Source organism: Netta rufina (genome assembly GCF_964035555.1).
Source record: "Netta rufina genome assembly, chromosome: 5".
In the NCBI taxonomy this organism is placed as follows: Eukaryota; Metazoa; Chordata; class Aves; order Anseriformes; family Anatidae; genus Netta; species Netta rufina.
Genome location: NC_140128.1, coordinates 942,258 through 965,304, shown reverse-complemented (window position 1 = coordinate 965,304; position 23,047 = coordinate 942,258). Strand labels below are relative to the sequence as shown.

Below are 23,047 nucleotides of genomic sequence, written 5' to 3'. Positions count from 1 at the left end.
TAAGAGCCTTCAGGCTCCTGGTCTGTGACCATGGTAAGATTTCATTCAACAATTCAGAATAAACCTCTAACCAGTCTTAAGTCTTCTTCAGATGATTATCACATAACCATTAACTTATGACTAAATCCTTTAATTTATAATATCCATGGTGATCAGCAGCCTTACAGAAGGCACACGCTCTGGTGGTGGTTACTAAACCCTTGCGCTGTTTCAAAATGCTTCGCAAATTGCAGAGTCCCCTTGCTTTCTCTAATGTGAAGTGCGAGATTCCCCTCCTCCACCTCCATGTGAGTGATGAAGGGGAAGGCAGAGACTCATATGCTTGCATGCTACACGTGTTTTGTAATGCAGAGAAAGGTGACGCTGAGTCAGCACACATAAGGATGGCCTGCTGCCAACGCTCGTATTCAAAGCATTTTGAGCTGGGTGATATTTTGCCCTGGGTGGTGTCCTTTGTAAATTGGGAAGAAAACATATGTACGAGGGATGAAGAAAGCCATGAGAAAAGAGAGAAACTGTAGTGCGTGGAGAGGGAATAAACAAAAGATTGGCAAAGAAATCTGAAACAAAAGACAAAAGTTGCAAGTTCTACCCTGTTAAGCCCATGTGAACTCTGCTTGTCGGGGGCTACACTGGAGATCTTAAAATTGCATCAGAAGTAGAAACACATACTATGTGGGCTAGATGTTTGGCCAGTATATGCTGGTAGAGCCGCAGTGAAGCCAAGAGGGTTGTGATGGCTTACATATAGTGATGTTCTGCCTCCATACTTATATGTCCCTCTGTAATTTTTCATAAATCACTTTTGACAATTGTCTAGAAAAGTTCAGTTGTCATTATATCTGAGTTTCAACTGAGCAATTAAATGTTATGATTGTGCTTCCTGTATAACCTTTAACACCACTAATACCCCACTGAAAGCAAAACAAGCGAACACGTGTCAAAACTTGGTCTACGTGTTTGACTACAAAATTGCTGATTAAGTAATAGTATAACACTGAATTACTGCAGAGTGGTTCCTGAGCTGTTTCCTGAAGAAGTCCCTGAAAGTGTCCTTCAGGAGCCATGCTCATTTATGTATTATTATTTGCTTCTCTACTAAAAATACAGGCTTTTTTTGTGTGTGTGTTTGTGTGCTATTGTCATGGAATAGACTTACAGAGGGAGGAAATGAAGCTTTGTTTCTCCTTTTCTTTTGCTTGTGTTCTTTCCCAGACAGGAATTGTAACTTAGGAAAATTGCACACCACCTGGTATGGTATGCCCTGGGACAAATAAGAATAAAAGATTTCTCTTTAGCAGTTTTTAAACCTTCACACAGGTCTGCAGGATGCTGAGCAGTATTGAGCAATGCTGGACAGCATCATTAAACCCTCAGCATCAATATCATGGATTTCAGCACGTGCCTGAGTAAACAGTAATGTCAGTCAGGGCCCAGACCCTTCACTGCACAGGCAATAACTTCTGGCCCATAACATCTTGTGCAGGACTGACTTTGTACACATTTCTTATCAAAACGCAAAACGTAATGACAGTGGGCCAAACCTGGACATTGCTTGAACTGGTGCCAAGTTACTGGTCTCTGCTTACGTGAGTGTTTTGCAGGTGGACTTGATGCTGAGATTGCAGAGAAAGGCAGAACAGATTCTGGGACCTGTATTGTGTCAATATTTTACCATTTGGTCCAGAACTTGGGGCATAGCAGTGGGGCCAAAACACAGCCTGAGGCTCCTTGTTGGAACTGCAGAGCACCAGCCTAACTAACGGATGAGACTTCTCACTGCCCTAATGTCTCCAGCCTAGTGTCAGGAGGTCAGGGTGGGTGTCTGCAGCCCTGGCAGATGGGGGGAAACCCTGTGGGCTCCCTGCACCAGAATGCAGGACCCGGCTGTGGATGGGGTCAGTCCCAAAGCACGTGGGCTGCAGCCAGCTGCAAACTGTGTCTTCTCTCTTGTAGCTGAGTGCACAACCTGGTGGGTTCCACTTTTTTTTCCCTTAATGAAATCACTGCAGTGATGACCTGTACTGTTAAGCCTCGGTACTAAGAGCTTGGTATCTGGCTGGGAATGTGGTAGCTTTAACAGCAGAGCTTACTGAAGATGCAAATAACTGAATCCCCTCAGAAAAGCTTTTTTTTTTTTTTTTTTTTTTTTTTTTTTTTTTTTTAAGATAAAAATAGATATTTTAAATTTGATTTGCTTTTTGTTTTTTCTTTTTTCTTTTTTCTTTTTTTTTCCCTATAAACCTGAACAATGTAGGTGTCTAGTCACATACAGGTCTTAGCAAGAAAGAAAGTTCGAGAAATTCAAGCCGCCATTAAGGTACGTTTGGCTTGCCCAGTTGTAGGGGGCTTTTCATCTCCATGGTTACAGGCTTTTCCTTTGTTTCCTCCCTTCCCCTACCCTGCAGGTGTCTAGTCACATTCAGGTTCTTGCCAGAAGGAAATCTCGTGATTTTCATTCCAAGCTGAAGGTATGCGCTTTTCTGCTTTTGGGCTTGTGGTTGCTATGCCTGTCCCTTCCTCCTCCCCGCGGTGATGGACGAGCGCCTGGTGCTGCCGTGCCTGTAACCTCGTTTTCCTGCATGTGGTAGCTGTCTGTGTCTCTTTGTGTTTAATCTCCAATTTCTGCACTAGCATTCACATTAAAAACATTGTTTTAACACTGTCCAGATGCAAAGTGAGCTACTCTTTGTAACACCTCAGCACCTAAACCTGATTTTTAACCTGTTAGTTTATTTTTTGGTTTTGTTTTTTAACAGTTGAGTGCTAGGGGTGTATTTAAATACACATGGTTTTTAAGCAGTTGTGTAGATGCTTTTTCCTTTTTTCTTTTTTTTTTTTTTTTTTTTTTCCTGAGAGATAATTGGGGTAATTTTTTTCCATTCCCAAATGTTTTTTCTCTGCTTTTGAAATACTATCAAGAATACTTAAATACACTGTACCAGAGAGCACAGCTTATCCCGATTGCTCTAGCTACAAGGTGTTACTGGAGTACAATCTAGTATTACCTGAAGTTACATACTATTTACAAGATTCTCTGATTTTCTTTTAATTTTTTTTTTAAAGTAAAATATTGGCATCTAATCCTTGGAGAGCCTCAGTCAGAGCCCTGTTCAGGGAAAACTAAGTGTGTTTACTTAATCTGACATAATGAAATGTACACGTCCCCATTTTTCCTGGTTTCCATGAAGTATATTCTAAGACTATAAAGAAACTCTTGGAAATGTTTAATGGGGATTTCTTGGATTGCTTGTTTTTTCAAGTTTTCCAGTGGAGACCCTGGGACTCATTTTGTTTTCATACTACTTAAAAGTGGAAGAGGGTGTTTTGCAATTTTTGCTGTAGATTTTTTTTTCTTTTTAATAAAAAGCAAAGGAACTTGTAAATCTTTTACTTCCCTCCTTTTTTCTTTTTTTGATTTTTTTTCCTCAGATGAGAACAAATCATGTTTTTGTTCTAGCTGAAAAGGAAAAATGTTTCAGAAAGTAATTTCACAATGCTAAGTGGTGAGCACTGCAGATGCTTACCACAATCCTGAAACTGCAGTGTATAAATAACAGGCTGGCTGTGTAATAGGCCTTCTTGACAGAAGCACTGGGTTTTTTGTCCGCAGTGGGCAGCATGCTGGCAAGCTTGTATGGCTGTTGGTGGCTGGCTTTTTAGCTGCACTGGCTGAGCAGTTGGGGTTTGTAAAGAACAACTAAGACAACCTAAACATACTGCTTTTTAACCAAGGGTGCAATACTACAGAGATATGTAGCATTTTAAGCTTAAATTGTCAATCCTTGATGCCTAAAATTAAGTACGTGAGTAAGCTGCCTTACTTTCAGACGTGCTCAGCACCAGCAGCTCTCAGGGCGTTTTATAGGACTGTTGAGCACTCACGGCTACAAAAATCAGGAAACCCACCTAGATACCAAAATGCAGGCTTAGAAGCCTAACAAAATTTTTGGATTTGCTCGTTTAAAATATTTCCTTTTCTCAATGCCAAAAATAAAATATGAAGACATTTTTAAAGCAAAAAATAAATAAACAAAATTCTTAATTGCTGCACCTGCTATCCGACTTTTACTGAAGCTTTCCAAAGGAGAAAGCAGCTAGCTAACCTCTTGTTAGGTTATATTTGAGACATCTAGCCTAGATGGCATTTGGAGTAAATAATGATCCAGAGGGATTTTTCATTTTGAGGAGTTGCCTGAAGAAGGAAAGATATGTTAGGGCAACAAGGTATTTCATAAGACATTCCAATGCTGCTGCCACTTCCCACCCCTCAGTGGGTTGCAGTGCTCCCAAAGCTGAGCAGAGAATAGGGAAGCCGCCGATTTGATGCAAAAAATGTATTGATTCATCAAGAGTCTCCCATATCCACGTCCCTGCTACTCTACAGAAGGTGTTTGCTTCAACAGCTGCTCCGTGGGTACAGAGAGCATGCTAGTGAGAGGTTTGCCAGCCCCTGAACTTGCCGCTCTTCAGGAATCACCAGTGGCAAACACTGCCATGTCCTTCAGCCCATCCTTCTGTCCAGTGGGTCTTAGGCAGTTCATCCTGTCCCTGCTGCCTCCAGGTAGTCATCCTGCCCCCGCAATTTAGCTGCCCCAGGAGTCCCAACACAGCCCATGCAACTCCTCTAGGACCCTTGGCCTGAGAAGTGCCCAGAAATGGCAAGGGAGACAGGTTCTCCCCATCTCCTTCCTCTTTTTCTTGCTGTTCTTGGTCTCAATGAATGAGGTGCCATGGCATGGCATCTACCCTCTTGCATGGGACACTTCCAGAGAAGTTGCAGCCTCCTCCATTTTTTCCCTAAATGGAAGAGCTGAAACTTACATGCAAGAAGGTGCTGTAAAGGAGCTACCTTATCAGGAAGATAGCCCTCACTTTTTTCTTCCTAGGAGCCGCAAGTACTCACTGTAATTGGGAGAAGCTGCTAGTTTTGGACTTGAGAAGGAACCTCATTACTCCAAACATTTTATATAGCACCACTGCCTATAGTTTTCTCATTATTCCTGTATTGAACTATCCATATTTTCCGAAGTCCTTTGAAAACTGCCTGAGAAGGACATCACTGATGTGAAATGAAGTCAAGGTGAATACATGTTGGCATCTGCATATTCTCACTGTTTCATCGGGGACCACTTTGACAGCAGCCCAGACTGCCCCATCAACCCCTCCCCCTGGAAGGTGATGGGCTCTCATCCTCCTGGAGTAGTGCTGCCAGCATTTCCTAGCAAAGGGAAAACCAGGAAGAAGATAGCCAAGGGGAACAACTGCTTCTGACCTGGGCCACTCTCACCATTTTAGCAGTGAGATATCTCTTACAATTACTCTGTAAAACCCTTGATTGGTGGCTTCCAGGAAAACAACTACTACTGAAAATAACATATGCACTTGATGTCAGATTGTCAGATTTCCCACCTACAGCATGAGGGGAAAGCACCCTGTGGACAAAATCTAGAGATTCTTCATGCCAGTCTGTAACTATGAGTTCAGTCAGCTCTGAGCTGAGGACATCTCTATCTTCTGTGTTTCTTTCTCTTGCCACCAGACCTCCCACCTCTGTACACCTCCCACATGTACACAGGGAAGGTTACTGCAGAGAAGGTTCCCTGGGTGCTGGTGCTGCTTTTGCTGAAATAATTATGATCAGGGATTTGAGGTTTGCAGGGGCATGGCTCAGAGTCCCTTGTTCCCCAGCTGATGTCATTTGCTAGCAGTTTTCCTTGTAATACCATTTCTTATTGATCTTTCTGGATACAGCCAATCCATCTCATTGACCACAGTCCCTGGTCTTTTACTTTGACAAAGGATATAACTAGTTAAGTCTTTTTTTCCAAATACCTGCTGGGTTTAGTTTAGGCCAAGAAATCTTTCTTTCCTGCATTGATCTGAACCCTGCTCATGGAAAGGAGAAGACTTGGCAAATTTTCTTGTGGTTATATTCTGCAAAAATCCAAATGGGTGGAAAGATTTCAGAGCTATCTTCGTGGCATTGAATTTATCTATCCATGTCATTGGGTAGAATATGACTGAAGCTTAACTAACAGTTGAAAACTTGCCTGTATGTTATCAAGTTTGCTTGGTCCATTGAAGTCCCTTTTCTTTGAGGACAAGTGCCTCGAGGTGCTCCAGGTGGATAGATCCTTAGCCTGCTAGAAAGAGAAGTTTTACAAGTAAATGCTGTTGTTGCATTTCAGGACCACCAATTGAGAATGTCTCATCAGCCCTTCCAGGGATGTTGTACATTTTAATTTCTTTTACAACAGCAAAACACTCCTGCTTTAAAGATTTTATCTTGATTTTCTGAGGTTATTAAAATCTTCCTGAGGTTAGAGAAATTTCACTTCATGAAAAAGGAAAGAGAGGCTGGGATAAAGCAGTCTTAAGAGACAGACCTGAAAGGCAACTCCTCTTCATGACATTTCCTCTCATGTGGAGACTGGAGAAGGCAAGGCAGAATTTTTACTTTCTAATGTTTTTCCATGTCAAATACACCAGTCTGTAGTGTTAGGTTGCAGCATTTCCCACCTCTGCACTGACAGGGTGCCAAAATTACCTTCAGGAGAAAAGATGTATTGGAAGTTGTGCCTAAACAAAGAGTAACGGTCTTCACAGCAGGATATACAACTATCTTAGACTTTCATTTCAGATATTTTTTTTCATAGTGCAAGATTAATTAGACAGAGACAAAAAGAAACATTAAAATGCCTGCAGTTCACACATATTACCTGTTTTAAAATCCATTATTCTACATTCCACATTGAGGGATAAAAAGAAAATATTGTTGTCAATTATAAAATGCTAAAGATAGCTCTATACTTTTTAAATGAACAATGATAAAAGCCTTGAAAAATTCCCTTTGATGTGAATGGAGTCTTCAGCATTTTGAAATACAATAAGATGGATTAATTGCTACTCATTAGGCAGCAAGTTGGGACAGCTTTGAATGCGCATTCTCTTCTTGGCATTAGCTATTGCCTGGCTGAAATAGCCAGCTTTTGTATTTACTCCTGTCTTCTCTAATAATAAGCAAATTGGAGATCAGGGCTAGAAACACTGAAGTGCTCTCTATCTTTTGTCCAGAACAATTGTATATTTTCATGATTTGTTTATTTTTTTTTTGAGCTACAGCTAATTATTGCAAAGGTTATTTGAATCAATACAAGATCTGAGCAGAAATAACATCTGCAAAATTGCTTACTAGGAAACTATTTTATGTTAGTGTTACTGTAATATCAATTTTGTGAGCCAATTGTTTTTTCTTCTCTTATGTCATATTTTTCTCCTTACAAAAGTTTTTTATTTTAAATATTCATACAGGTTTTAGGCCTGCTTGAATTGTGTTCTGTTGTGCATAATTTTCCTCAGACTGTCTTAATTTTTTTTCCAAAGCCATAGACAACATGGTATTCAAAGCCCTATTTATCCTTCTAGGCTAACAGTTTTTATTTTTTGCTGCGGAACTAGTTTGAACTGATTGATTGAATTATTCTACTGTTTATGTTGGATTAAAGGAAAGTCAAGCATAAATCCCTTTGTGCTTGTCATGTAGAACTCTTGTTTCACATGGGGCTGTTATGGATATTAAGAATTATAATTGGATGATACTGGAGTATTATTTCTACCTAATTTAACTATGTATTTTACATTCCAAAACTAATGGGTGAAAAGTAAAACTCAAGGGCCTGATTCATTAAAAGTTATATAGTCTTCTTCCATTAGGTTCTTAGCGCTTACCCCTTCCAAAAACAAAGCGTTTGCAACTGTAGCCAGAAGCAGTTGGCTAAAACAAGAGGCAGATCCTGATCTCCATTACAGTGATGACTTTTAGGGATTTAGTGAAACTACTCCAGATTTTCATTGATTGCACTGTAAATCTGTCTCAGTAACATCACCAGTTACGTACCACAGCACAGAAGACTTTTATAAGGAGAGAGGAAGACAGCAGTTGAAGAGTGCAGCCTGTTACTTACTACAGCGTCATTCCTGGGCAGCAGCAATCCCATCAGAGCTCATAAATTAAGTAGGGTCAAGCCAGGGCAGGGCCAGATGGGACCTATCCAAGGAATACCTTAAGCCCCAGCAAGATTTAATAATTCAATGGGAGATATTGTCCCGTCACAGCCCCTGCCAAACATCATCATGGTACTCTGCAGCACATGGGACCAACCTTATTTTACGTACAGCAGAATAAAACTCACTGACCAGAAAAGATTAATTCCAGCTTCACACAGCAGCACAAGCGAGCAAAACCAAATCCTTTCTGTCTCGGACAAGATAGGAAATCAAAGTCTTAACTATTTGCGGTCATTGAAAATCCCACAACGTTCCTGTCTAGAGTAGGGGTGTTAACCCATTTGTCCTGGCCAAATTCCAACCTGGGTAATTACTGTAATCTGCCTGTTTAAATTACCCCTGCCGTTTTAATTGGATATATTACTTCTCTTGCCGCCTAAACTGTGATGTAATACCATTGTGTGTTATTAATCAGTTACCAAGTTTCATTCCAGAAGCGGCACATTGCAGTGATAGGTGGAAAGTCATTCCCTGCTGGTTACTTGTACTCTCCACTAGAGCATAAAAAAAAAGCCCGGTATATTTGTTTTTTTAAGTCACAGACAAGCTGATATTTCAGTTCAAATAAACAGCTTCAAAATGTGGTTTTCCCATTTCTTTCTGAAGACTGTGAAGTCTGCCTTATTATACAAGCACAGGCCACCGCCTTCCAGCTCTACAAAACATTCCTGGAGCTGAAAGTGCTTTGTGCTAGTAGAAGTCAGTACCTTTTAAGTATTTGCATTTGATTTTGAACTGATTTCTTCCACATTTTAGTGTAAGTTAAAACTACTTTTAGAAAAATGGTCTTCTGACTATGCATAGGTTCCTAAGCCTACGAAAGGTGAAACTTCCCTTTGATGTATGTTGACTGAGTATCTTGATGTTCAGCAGAGCTGGCAGATTTGTCACCACTGGGAAGTTCTATAAAATAGTCTGTGAGACTCCTGAAGACTAGCCCTCCTGCAAGGGGTGTGTTGCTAAGCAGTCACCTATCTATTTTTGATTTTTCTCCATCCTCCTAAAATGTAATCAAAAGACTGAATGAGTGGCCATCACAAAATGCAGAATATTCTTAGATGAAAAGCAGCAATTGCCAAGAGAGAAACATCCCTTCTCACATCACAAAACAGCAGATATTTCCTCCCTCCCCAAATCAGTGTCACTGTTTCTGAAGTCAAGGCACATCAGACTTACTGCAGTTAGAGGATAAGAGCTTCACAGGACAGTTTAAGCATTGCAGCTCCTGTGAAAAGAAAGTGTGGAGTTCACACGACAAAATACAGGGGAAAAGATACAGAAAGGCCTGATGGAGCTAGTATCTCCATAGTCTGTGCCAGTTAGTGCTTAACGACATCCCTTAAGCCCTTTATCATCCCTTTCTCATGTGTTCATGACAGAGGGTCCTTCTGCCCATGCAGGATGGTAGCGAGGTTGGCTTCCTTGGAGTGCTGCATGGATCTCAGGGCATTGCCACCTCTTAACGCCTACCTAAAAATTGCCCCGTGGTCTGCAGGCATCTGAAGACAGTCGGTAAAGCATCCTGTGCCAAACCTCTGCTGCACACCCTCCCATCCTGGGGCAGGCAGGGGTGGGTGCCAGCAGCAGGCAGGGTCAGAGCTGACATGCAGCCCTTACCAAGTGAGACGGTGATAGAAGGGGAGGCTACAGGTTGGCGAAGCCGCCATGTTTTGATCACACATACCAACAGGACAGAAGTTGCTCTGTAGATGTATCATCAGCTGAAGCGTGGTGCTCCCGAGGTTTAGACAGGGCAGAAAGCAGCATCCTGCCCTGCTGTGCAGGAAGCTCCCATGGGCCCACCAATCTTACTACTGCTGTAAGCAGATCGCGCTTGAGGCTCTCCCCTTGTGACGTGCAGGAGGCACACTGCTGGCAGCAGCTGCTCCCCTGCTCCACCTGCTGCTCTCCTGGGTGAGCGGGCGCCAGGCTGAAGCCCATGGAGGCCCCTGTGTCCCAGCTCGGGGAAACAAGCACAGCAGTGATCCCCCGCACTCACTGTCTGCAATTTTCATACGGGGAGGTGGCATCATTTACGCCCAGAGTTTTGTAGATTTTTTATTTTTTCCTTTTAATGAATCAGTCCCTAGGTAAAAACAATGCATTTGTTTAAACCTAGTATTTAATGTTGAGCAAGCTGCTCTTCCTTTGTGTTTTACTATTTTGTTCTTATTTTGCTAAAAATTTGCTTTTCTACACAAGCATTTTAATAAACTGTTTGTTGTTGTATCCAGGTAACAAGCATGGTAAGTATTTTAACTACACCAAGTATTACGTACCTTAGCTGTGCTTGGCAGAATTTTTGGCTAGCTTTTCTTGTACTTTCAGCCTGTGCTGTTTCTAAAGGAGCTATTCAAAGGAAAAACTGCTCACCTATAGTACTACTACATATAAGCTTTAGAGGGAGCATATGTTCAAAGTCATATACTGTATATAAGAGCATGCATCTTTTGCCAGCATGCTTGCTACTTTGCTTGTAAAATAAAACAAGACAACCAAAAAATCCTTGCTTAATATTGCTTGTGTTCCTTCATTCTAAGTCACGTACCTAAATATTAGCACGTATTAATCCAGTACTTCCAGAAGAGGAACTGCACTTTACCAGATAGTAACAGTCCGTTGTTTACTTATTTTACCTGACCTAAAATACCCACTTAATTAACCCTGTTGCATTAAGAGGCTTTCCTTTTCTATTCTGTGATCATACATGATTGGTAGTGACTAGGACTCCGAGCGCAGCTCTATTACAAGTAATCAATAACAACCCATCTTTTCCTAAACTTGTTCCTATATGCTTGAAAACAGCAGAAATTTTATGGCTGTTTTTCTTTGGGAACACTTTATATTAGTGAAGCACCACAATTCGAAATTTAAAACATAATTTGAATTTTTGTGATCTAATGCTTAAAATATTTGTTGTAAAACAGACTCTGAAATGTGTCTAAACCTGTAAGCATTAAGATAAGTCTGTCATTGTTTACAGTCAGTTGCAGTTCTGTGTTCTCATTTTACCACGTAATACTAAAGGCAAACTTCTCTTAGATCTAAATGATAGAGCTCAAATCTCAGTGATCCCTGTCCTGCAGGCAGAGCCTTAGCAGCAGACTGTGTTTACTCCAGTGTGATTTAAAATCAGCAGAATTTGCCCAAAAAAATAAGTGGGCAGCAGTTTGCTCTCCCAGAGCCTCCTGCATGTTGGCAGAGCAGACTGTGAGAATTCAGGTCTACCATGCATGTCTGAGAGGAGGTTTTGCCTTGAGGTAGTTTGAGTGTTAGCCTCTGTGCTGTATTTTTTTTTCCTGCATGGTTTGTTATTTTTGCATTTTCCGTGTGGCTTTTTAAGTTTTTAGTTGTGTGCTTGTAGCTGCAGTTATTTAACATCGTTTGTTGTGCCAAATGTTTTAAGACTCCATGTAATTGTCATATTAAAGGATCAGACAGCAAAGGACAAAGCACTCCAGCACATGGCAGCAATGTCATCAGCTCAGATAGTCTCAGCTACTGCTATTCACAACAAGCTGGGCCTGCCAGGAATTCCCCGTCCTACATTTCCTGGGGCACCTGGGGTAAGTTGTTAGCTGAGTCCCAAAAAAATCCCTATATTCTCTAACACTATTCAGTAGAAAACTAAGGTTGAATGAATAGATTAATGCTTTCACTTGCCTTTGCAAAAGGAATCATGCTTGTTCAGAAACAGCAAAAATCTTTCAACAGAGAAAACAATTGTGAGTCTGTTTGTTTGTTTTTCCTCTTCCAGTTTTGGCCGGGCATGATTCAAACGGGGCAGCCTGGATCCTCGCAAGAGTAAGTCTCGAAATTAAAATATTTTTTTCTGTATGCAACATGGGGCTGGCTTGTGCACTTTGCTGCCAGAGGATATTAATGAGGCAATAATTTATGATTTTTTTCTAAAAAGAAGGGAAAAGTAGTTGTAGGGAAAGGAAGAGCCTTACAGTGATGTGAACTCACATTTGAAAAGTTGTAGGGGATCGCAGTCCTCACAACTGAGGCTAAATCCCTAATGCTCACACTCCTTTTTCTCTCTTCACATGCAATGATGATGCCAGGGAAGCAACTAATAAGGTTTTGCCTGTGAATAGGTTTCCAGCACAGATACCTCCACCCTCATTTAAATATCTAAGCAGTACTGGAGAGAAGGGGGACTTACTTTCCTGTAGGGCAGATGACGACCTGTTAATGGTCAATGGGGTCACTGCCCCTTGGTAGCAACAGCACTTTACAGGGGAAGCCTTCGGGCGATCATCATGTGTCACATTTTTAGCCCTGAAGCAGTCTCTGAAGCAACAACTCCTAGCCTTGTTTTTCAAGTTGTCCCCACCTTATTTCCTTGAGGTCCGTGGGAAGGAGTCTTTGTGCCCCAGTACTTCAGTGTCCTCTGGATTTATTGGGAGGTAAAGCAGTCTCCATCCGTGTCTGCTGCAATAATTGCAGCCGGCAGGTTAGGTTTCCCACTGTATGACCGAGTGTGGACAAGTTTCTCACTTCAACATGTTGGGTGTAATTCTCATGCCCCATCTCTTGCTATTGACTATTTATTGTTCGTTAAATATTCTATGTAAGGAAGAGATACGTTTGTGGGTAGAGCTCATTAACTCTGTATGTGACTGTAATGGAATTTACTGTAGATGGCATGGTGTATGATTTTTGTGTAACTATTTATTCCAGTGTAAAGCCATTCGTTCAGCAGGCCTATCCTATACAGCCATCAGTCACAGCTCCCATTTCAGGTAATTCATTCATTTATAGTCACCTTTTAAAATATGCGAGTTGTGTCCTGGATGTGTCCGAGTTGTGTCCTGATGTGATTCCTGACATGGACAGAGCCACTACTCCATATCTATGGCCCCAGTAGCCAAGCCAAAGACGAGTCCCAAACAAATACCAATGTCCTAGTACCTGGCTATATATGAGGGAAAATCAGTGGGTCTGGGATATTTTGTGTTTACATTTTAGATGGGAAGCACTTGTACGTAAGTGATATATGATCTCTAGTCAGCATTTCATATTGTAGGAAAATGCTACGGTAAAGCAAGAATAGTAGGATGCTTGTTTATATTTTAATAGCTAAATCTCACTTCCATCTGTAACAAGAATAAGCTTTCATTATTTTAAATTGAGGCTAAAAAGTAGTCCAGAACCATTTATGTTTAACCTTAAGTACAAGACACATCTATGCATCTGGTTGTTGATAACTGTTTACACCCACCCTCCCACCCCCCCACCCCTCCACAAAAAGGTTCAGATCTGCCTGGTACCGCTTTGATAAGTGCTTAGTGTTTGTTGTGACTTCCTTTGCTCAAACCAATCAAGCCCTTTCTACGGCTACTTCCACACTCCTTTTCCCATGTTTGTTTCATGCATAATTTCAGGAAAGTGTATTACTTCTTTGTAAATGACAATTAACTTTACATCTCCCATGCCAAAACTACACATACTTCTGACTCTGACCTGCAGTTTTCTGACACTTTCATACTTTTTGTTTAGTTTTTAACTTCCTGCTATATAATACCGTACAATAGTTATAACTATCTTTCTGCATCCTTGATTATTTCCTTTCTTTTGATATTCCTTATTTATTAAATTGTTCTCTAAGTCACACATTCAGAATCATCTTCTTTTATTCTATGTTTTCTTTCAAAATAGGATTGTTAGTCTTTCAAAATCAGCCAGAAATCATACATATTTTTTTGTTCATCAGAATTCCTGTTCACGTCTAACCAGTCACTTTTGTAATTCCCTGTTTCACACAAGCCTCAAATCTTCATTGCCTAAATATGAGGTTTGGAGCCAGCTCCCAAACTCCTGCTGTGAGATATGAGCATATCCGCTATCTGTGACCTCTCCCTGCTTCTCAAACCAGTTAAGGTTCATCTTGGTTTTCTAACCTTTCTTGTGCCTGTGTCTCTCCCAAGATCAGTTTCTGCCTTTCAGACACAGCCTTTCTCTTTTTTCTTTACTGTTTTGTTTCCTTCTCATTTAACTTTCCACAATGAGAAGCAAGAGATAGCATTTATTTATTCTCTTGAAGTGAATTAGAAATGGTGGCCAACATCCCTTCTCTCTCTAGATCATGTCATTCCCTCTTTATTATCAATTTAAAATTTTCTTTTTCTTTTTAGAGTATGATTCAGCTCTCTACAGTAATTATGTATTATTATCTGTAATATAATGATGCCTAAAAGCTCCCAAAGAAGTCAAGAACCCAATGTGCAAATACATAGTAAGAGACAGTCCCTGCACTGGGAAGCTTGTACTCTAAATAGCAGAGAGAGGATTTGAGAGTGGCAGGAGAAACAGGTAAAAAAAAGAGATGATTTACTTGTAATGTGACACATTAGGAGCCAGAAATGGAGGCCCGTTCTCCTGACTCCCAAGGCAGTAATATCTCCTCTGAGTCTTGCTGCCTGTTTCCAAGGAAGGGTCAGCTGTAAGTCCGTGTGAAGTTTCTAGAAATCTCTGCAATCTAGTATATAATTTAAACAAAAATTCTATGGTTAGTTACAAGCCCAAGCAAACAAAGCAGCAGATCTTTTAATTAAACAAACATTAGCTTACTCTGTTGGGACCTTGTTTTCTACACATTGCTTTTTGTTTTTCTTATTTTAAGTCTCTGAATTCTTGTTAAAATTAATATGAATGACCAATGGGCTACATGGGTGATTCCTGATAATATTTAATTCAGACATTTTAAACTGAGGAACAACCAACTTCTTCATGAAAATGGTTTCTTTGCTTTAGGATTTGAGCCTACGTCAGCTCCAGCTCCCTCGGTCCCTGCATGGCAAGGCCGATCGATTGGTACGACCAAGCTCAGGCTGGTGGAGTTTTCAGCCTTCCTTGAACAGCAGAGGGATCCTGAATCAGTAAGTGTTCCTCTTGCGTCCACTCAGCTTCAGCTTTCCTCACTTGCTTCCCATTATGTTTTCTAGGGCTAAGCCTGATGGAATACACCTGGTATTTCTGTGTTCATCATTGTTTGGTGTAATATTCCTTTCACTGTGATACCACGTTTTCCTTTCTCACTCTTACTCCATTTGCTGAAGGAAGAGGCCTCTCTGAAAGCAGACATGGTTCACTATGCCTTATTGTTAATCTACTTCAGCAGTTGTACCAAATTACATCATGTTTTTGGTAATAATTCAATAACTAAACTATAAGTTACAACTTAATCTGTTTCCTAACAAACAAAATTAAGGGCTTGCATAGAAAATATACATGGCCTTTTAAAAACCTGACATTAGGGTTATCCTCTGGGTATCTTTAGGACAGTCCTTTTTGGTTCAAGCCTTCCAAGCATATACCATTCATCTGTATCACTTTTTTTTTTTTTAAGGTTACCCGTCTAAATGTCCAGTCATTGAGTCTTGATCTTGTGTCTTAAGGCCCAATCCAATGTTTTGGTGTTTAAGTTTAGTTTAGTTTGGTTGTTTGTTTTTTGCTTTATTTTGTTTTCTTTTTTTTTGTTTGTTTGTTTTTATTTTTTGTTTTCTTTCGTGCTTTTTTGAGGAAGGTTTTGGTTTTGATTTGTTTTTCAGTCTTCATACTGTACCTGCAAGGGCAGTTTGTGAAGTTGGCTGTAATTTTTTTTTCTACTCTAGCTAGCCTTGAACCTTGATATTAATCATGATATGTTTACCATAGACATTTGAGAGTAGCCTAGCACTGTTTCTACAGTGTCACAAAAAAAATAAGAAGAGCTTCTTTCAGCTGGAACCTGGATTTTTATTGAGATAATTTCTGAAAAGCAAATAATGGCATGAATGGGTGATATAGACAGGCCATTCTTGTTCAGATTTCTGGTAAAATACAGTAGCTTGGAGCAGAGAGAAGCTATCGCTTGCTCTTTATAATTAAGTACTGGAAACCATAGCATTTATGGGCTCTGGCCAGAGGTGTTATCCAGCAACTGTTTACCCTGCATAATGGAGACCAGAGACATAGCCCAGAAACCTTGCAACAGGGGAATGCTCCTGGCAGAGAAACAACCCAACAAAAATACACCATATCTCCACTATTCATATACTAAATATGTGGTGGTGTGCTGGGTTGCTGAATGTCCCATTTTGCCAGGTTCAATTAACTTTGAGGAAGGAGGTGTTTGGCAGAAGGTACCATTTCCTCAGTTCCTGCCCAGAGGTTCAGTGCTGCATGGTTTCCCTGAGTCTCTGCTGCCACCAGGCAGCTCCTGGGGCCCCCATGCACACACTCCCCCAGCAGCCCTGACTCCTGTGGGCCGCTCCAAGCAGACTGCTGCTGCAGTCACCCCTGGGTCAAGTGCCTTCCCAGAGGTGAAGGGACCTGCACCCACACGGCCTCTATTCTCATCACAGTTGTTTCTTCTAGCGTGCAAATTTACTGCACCGAGTGTTTCTCATGTACATTATGCACATCCCTTCTTCCTACTGTGTCATTGGCCAGACTTCCCCACACTCCCTGACTGCAAAGCCCTGTGGCATCACCCGTGGCCACAGCATTGTGGGTGGCCTTGGCAGAAGTTCAAGCAGGACCTGCACCACCCACCTCCCTCTGTCCTGTTAGTTTCAGCTTAGTGTCCTCCAGGCTAAGCCACAGCTGGAACACCTTCTCCACCTGAGCCCCAGTTTCATCCAGACAGTGGTTTGTGCTTCTTGTGAACATAACATCCAGGTTTTCTCAACGGGCAGCCTTATTGAAATGCGGTTTTCAGAGCCCATGCCTCAGTGGCCCATGTAACATGCCCACTGATTTATGGATGCTGCCATACCCACATTGCCACATGCCAGGACACTACATGTGTGCCTCCAGTGTATTGGTAAGGTAGGATGTAGCCATGCAATACTCCATGTTACTGCACTGCATGTGAATGGAAAAGCAGTTCACTGTATTTTGACTGAAGGTTTTGCCAGGGCCTAAGTATGCCACCTAATAATCCTTTTTCTGTAGGTTTTTGTAATGTAATGCTGTTTACAAAATGTATGGGCTTACATAGTGTAGGTCCTCTTTGTGTCTTCATAACACAAGAGAGCGAATGAAGGAATTCAGTGAACAATTAATGTTTACATCTTACCTCTGAGAAGGATCTCCCTCAAAACAAGTACTCTCCCACCAGATAATGTATGGTGACCAGTGGCTCTGCCGGTGTCTGTGACATGAAAACAACTGAATGGCCCAGGTAGATTGGCAACAGGACTGACCAGCAGTGAGAGGATGATGCTGTTGGGAAACAGGAGGTGCCACTGAGCTGGTGCTTGTGCGCAGTGCATGGGACTGGCAACTGGGGACATGTTGAGGTTCTCGTTTCTCAGGCAGGTGCAGACTGCGGGGAAGGCAGCACTTCCACATGCATGGCAAAGGAGGGGTGGGGGCCAGAAAAGAAAACCCAGCATGCCCCCATAAATGCTGTAAAGCCATTTTTGGAGTAAACTAATACTATTTGGAATTCCTGAGGGTGCAGGGAGGTCCACCGGCACTTGTCTCAGCTTGCAAACATAACTGCTGCAAAACCCATTTTGTAAATGTGGGAGGTTTACTAAAGAAGCAGAAGGGTGAAACTACACACACTCATTTTTTAAAAACTCAGAGTCTTAAATGCTGTAACACTGCAAAAATAAGGCACAAAGAAGATTCAATTTCCCATCATGTATGAAGCCCCATGTACGTCGTTTTCTATCCCTGCGCTGTAGGCACCAGGGGGAGCTGAGGACTGAACTCCCCTTGGGCAGTGCATCACTGTCACTGCCTGGGGAAGGGGAGGCGCAGTGTGGGGACGGGGGCACCCAGGGCCAGGAAGGAGAGACGTCCCTGCAGTGCCACCTTCCCACTGACCATGCTGCAACACTGCAGACATATTCCCTGGCTTCTGGTTACCCCATGCTGCACTCTTCAGCTTAATTGTTTAGTTCCAGTTGAATAAGTTTGATTATTTAGATATGGTTCTAAACAAGGACATAGGAAAAACACAACAAGGCAACACAAATGGTTCCCAGGCAAACATAGAATGGTGCTGGCGGGAGAGGCACTGGGCAGAGGCGCAGGAGCACCTCTGCTCCTGTCTGCAGGACTGCCCCAGGTGGCCCTGCCTCCCTTCAGCCTGCCCCTTCCTCAGCCAGGGACTTTTCCAGCAGCCACCAAAAGCCTCCGCAGCTATGAGAGCCAGCCCCAGGCTTGTTTAGCACTGTTGCAGAAAATACGAATTCTGATTGTAGTTCTACACATCTTTGTGTCAGTGAAACATTTTATTGCATGGAAGTTTTGCACAGCGTAGAATGGATTTTTTCCATTACTTTTTAAATAATAAAATCAGCAAGCCAAGCAAGAAGCATGTTTCACACAATGTGTGTACGAAGCTGTTTATACATGCTGTGGTCACTGCATCTCCTGTACACCTTTGTGCCTTTGCTGACATGAACATGAAAAAAGCATTCTCATTTGTCTTCTGAAGAAAGATGGACATATGTTCATTACACTTCTGACTTTAAACAGGAAGTGACACAAAGTATTATTTTGATCAAATGCATTTCCAACATTTTATTAAGAAAAAGACAATTCCTCCTTTCTCTAACCCACAGTCAGGCCAGAAAGCCTGATAGTAGTGAGGGCAAAAAGACCGATTCCACTTTAAAATGTAACCTGGAAGTTCATTGAAAGAGGTTACTTTTGACATGGTACCTAGGGCCAGGACTCAATGACCCTGGGAGGCCCCTTGCAGCTTAGATTCCTGTACAGCGATTAGAAATTGAGGTCTGTCTGCACGTGCTGACTCCCTGCAAATTCAATGGGGCTGTGCATGGACATAAAGGTCCACCGACAGAGAATTCATTGTAGGAGTGGGACATTAAACATTTCTGCGGTTCTTCCAATGGCAATTGGTGTTTAAAAGTACAAAAAGCCCCTCAATGTCAGGCAGTTATGTTAATTTAGAGTGGGCATTCTGGTGGGTCAGAAATGTGTTCTGTAGAGTCCTCTCACTTTTTGAGGGCTGTTGACTTCTTTCCCTTGCCTAGCCACAAAATTGCTCCATTTACAAAAGAAAAAAATACAGAAAGGAAATAATAAGCACCCCTCACTGTAACTCTGCATGGCAGTGGATCTGGAAAGACATAAGATGGCACAGTTGCAAAATCTTGGAATACTGATTCTGCAGTAAAGGATGGGTAAAATTACTGCTCCTCTTACATGAAAATCAATTCAATTTACAAATGTCAAGCTGTATTTTCCATTTGTGGCATTTAGTGCTCAATCACAGTTCTTAAATGGTGCTTAGAAGCTGCCCTTCTACATCCAAGCACCAGTGTTCCTTCCTTTTAGTTACCTTTCATTATTGCCAATCCTATATAACTATATTTTCAATCAATTAACAAATTTATATACCAATCTGTTACTTTCAAGGCAGGCTTTATTTAATAGGGGCTTCCCATTTTTACTGTATTAGTACTGTGAAATTTCAGGACAAATGCTTAAAAGAAATATTCCCATGTTCCCCAACAAATACAAACTGAGCATGCAAGCAGATTAGAAGGGATCTAGGCAATTACCTGTTACACAAGTAGCTACAACATTCAAAGACTAACACTAAAAAGATAATAACTCCAATTTCTTCTAAATGCCTTAAATCCTGCTTTTCCATCAGGAAAAAAACAAACAAACAAACAAACACAACCTTGCCACCACCCAACAACAAAAAAAAGCCCTTTTTCTCTCTCCCTCTTAGAGGTTTCACACTCTTACTGCTGCATTTGAGTACAAGCATTTCAGACAGCTTTATATCTTAAATATCTTAGTCCTGTAAAGAACACAGCTGATGGGCCTTTTCAGTATTAACCTACCTAACCATGCTTTCACATTGTGTTAAGTCCAAATTTCAAAATGTGTTTTGAAAAGTGGTAAAGAAATAAAATATTCTTTATGTTTTAATTCAGGTTTTATTGTTGTTGTAAAATGGCTTTGTGAGTCCAGAGAGAATTGTGCCTGAGAACCAGAAAGTGAAAGCAATTGTGAAAGGGCCATAAAAACAGCCTGCCATCATTAGCCAAATGCAGTAAAATTCACCAAAGTTAATCAAACCACCTAAGTGACGAAAAGTGATCTTTTCAAAAGTGATATTTTCAAAAACTATCTTTTCAAAAGAAACCCTCCATTTTTTAACAGTATCAATTGTTAAAAGCATTTTTTATCCCTTCTTTATTCCCCATGAGCAATTCAGCTTTTCAGCCATAAGGAAGCCTTGGTTAGCATCTTTGTGCTGCAAAGGAAGAGGAAGCAAAGCCACACTTGCATGAATGACTTGGAGTGGCAGATTCAAGATTGTAGGTCATTTAAATCTAAAATCTGAAGAATTTAAAAAAAAATGCAAGGGTCATTTCTTTTGCAGTGCTGGGGAACTGCACAGTGTCCCTGGGTAGTGAATGTCAAACCCTGGAAAGCGTTCATCCTTAGGTGTGTATGTTTAGAAGTGCCAGTAAACCACTTTAGGGGGGTCCAGTACTGACAGAGACTCCAGACTCGAAACTGCAGCATTGCAGCAGTGCTCCCCGCTGGTGCCATTCCCAGAGGACCTCACGGAGAAGTGCTGGGTGGCCCAGGCCAGCTCACCAACCCCAGTGCTCCAAGGGAGGGCGCTAGGTTGAAAATGCATGCAGTGGGCGGAGGGACTGAAGTCTGCTCGCATTAAGCACTGAGGATGTGTGGAAGGAGTGTGGGAGCCTGACTGTATTCACTTCCTTTCTCAAAATCCACCACTGCTGCTGCTGAAAACTTCCCAGCAAAATAAAAATTGCTGGTTAGGAAGAAGCGCAGAGGAGCAGTGGCAGCAGTGCTGTGAGCACTCTCTGCCGGGCCCCACGCCATGGCCACTCCCCAGCCCTGCCCACCACACTTGCCCCAAGCCTGGGAGGTGAAAGGAGCTGAGACATTAGCTGCACGAGGCTGCCTGGGCCCTGGGCTGGTCCAGGGAACTTTAAGGTTGCACGAATGTGCCCTGCAGGAGGGCACAGCATTCCCACAGGCTGCCCTGCCTGCACGCTGAGCCCCTCACCTCCACCCTTGCACTTGCCCTGGCATTGCACCTGGCTGCATTGGTGTCCACCCTGCTCCCTGCTCCTTCCCTAGCAGTTCCCCAAAATTGAAAAGAAGTTGGGAAGTGTCCTCATGCGGCTGCTCTGCAGTGCAGAATTTAATTACATGTTCCCATGTTGGTTTTTTCCTCCTTCATTCAGTGCAGATGTAATGGCCCTTCTTTGATATGCATCTATTCAGCAGTTTGTTTTCTTCTGTTGAAATGTGTGGCCCTGTGCCCTGCTTGCTGAGCACTGTCTGAACTCCTCCAAACAGAATTAATAATTTCCCCCATTTGCGTTTCACAGCTGTATTAGTGCAGTAATTTTTAGACGAAGGCGTACTATTGCTTACATCTGACAAACCAAGAAGTTCAGGTGCAAAAGAATGAATGGGCCACTGATTTTGAGGGTCCACTTTGCTTTGTCATGAGCCTGATTTTTCCAATAGCGTTATTGAGAGCTTCCTATATTCAGGCATAATTTTCCCATCTGAGCACTCAGCACTTCTGCAATTGGGACCATGGGGTCTCAAATCAAGCAGTCCAGAACTGAAGGATGCATCTCTACTGCTGCAGAAAAGCTGATGAAAACACGAGCACCTTGCCCAACCAGCAAGTCCCAGTTCCACACTGGGACTCCAGTGGCAGTGGCTGGGAACTGCTGGGCAACATTAATCTGTTAGGGCTGGGGAGTGCCCTGCCTCTTCTGCAGCTTTCTGCCTCACTTAGCTCCTACCTCCCCTTTTCTGCAACTATAAAATTGTCCAAGATCTTTCACAGCACATTCCTAAATCTATCCCAGAGCAGATCTAGACAGGCGACTGAATGGGTGGATGTCTCTGAAAAACTAGGGAGACTGTGCAGTTGTATCTTCACATACAAGCACAGGGTGGTCAACTGACATTTCTCATGGAAATGTTGAAACCTTTACAACAGAATTGGTAAGGATTTCAGGTACAGTAGTAGAGTATTATAAATGCAAGTCCCAGTCTGCTTCAGTGGAGGACAACAGCAATGGCAATGAAATAGTCAGTTACTAGTGTTTTGGTAGAAATAAGAAAAATTGTTGGCAGAACAACTGTGATTTTCTTCCATCAGCAGGAAGTTTACACGATTCAGACAGACAGCAGTGCTGTGTCTGGGTAGGGTATAAGTTATACAGTAGCACATAGACTGCTGATGTACCGGTGACTGTTTTTTAATCAGTCTGTCCCACCTGGTTCCTTCTTCCTCCAAAAGTACAGTTGCTTCACAGGCAGCAGCATGCTTTTACAGAAATGGACCAGAACCACTGCCCAGGGCCTGGCACTTGAGCAGTGTCATTTTCTCTCAGCTCAAGCTGCCCGTCTGCCCTCCCCTGGGTATCTGGGCTGAGCTGCAGCATAGCCCAGTGAGCAAGGTGCTGTTAGGCCACGTGGGGTGGGCATGGCAGCCATGTCCCCATCCCACTCGACCACCCCACGAGTGCATGCTGCAACAGGGTGAGCAAAGGGGTGGTCACAGCAGCCAGCTGCTGCAGGTATGAGTCCCAGGAACGCGCCTGTGCGTTGTGGGTAAGTAATGCTGTGCCCCTGGGTGCAGCAGGCATCCTGTGCTCATGAATGGGTCAGCCCAGCAGGAGTCCTCGCTGAGGGACTTGGTCCACCTTAGGCCACCTGCCTTCCACCCTGCTCCTCATCCCTGGCACCCAGCCTCAGCGGGGCTTGGGGAGCAACTTGCCCTATGTATGCTGCTCACGGTGGTTTTGTAGGGCCTCATAGCCCCAAGAGACAGGAGCAGCAAGGGAGTGAGCGTCCCAGCACCTCTGCATGCCCAGCTCACCTGTGCCAGGGCATGGAAGAGTTGTCTTCACTGCTGTCTGCACCTCAGTCACAGTTTAATAAAACTTGTTCCTCTACAGGTTTGGCATTAGCTCCATGTGTG

The 23,047-nt window shown here is 42.4% G+C and overlaps 1 protein-coding gene across 5 annotated transcripts in view; it reads left to right on the top strand.

Annotated features, from left to right (window-relative positions):
- Positions 1 to 23,047, top strand: part of TEAD1 (TEA domain transcription factor 1) — a 159,509-nt gene that overhangs the window by 112,846 nt on the left and 23,616 nt on the right. The window contains exons 5-11 of one of the 5 annotated variants that reach the window (XM_084287049.1): positions 2,258 to 2,320; positions 2,409 to 2,471; positions 10,305 to 10,316; positions 11,502 to 11,636; positions 11,828 to 11,874; positions 12,757 to 12,818; positions 14,830 to 14,954. In XM_084287049.1, the coding sequence (XP_084143175.1) occupies positions 2,258 to 2,320; positions 2,409 to 2,471; positions 10,305 to 10,316; positions 11,502 to 11,636; positions 11,828 to 11,874; positions 12,757 to 12,818; positions 14,830 to 14,954 (507 nt within the window). The remainder of the gene's footprint in view (positions 1 to 2,257; positions 2,321 to 2,408; positions 2,472 to 10,304; positions 10,317 to 11,501; positions 11,637 to 11,827; positions 11,875 to 12,756; positions 12,819 to 14,829; positions 14,955 to 23,047) is intronic. The other 4 variants (XM_084287051.1, XM_084287052.1, XM_084287050.1 and 1 more) reach the window with 4 other exon arrangements.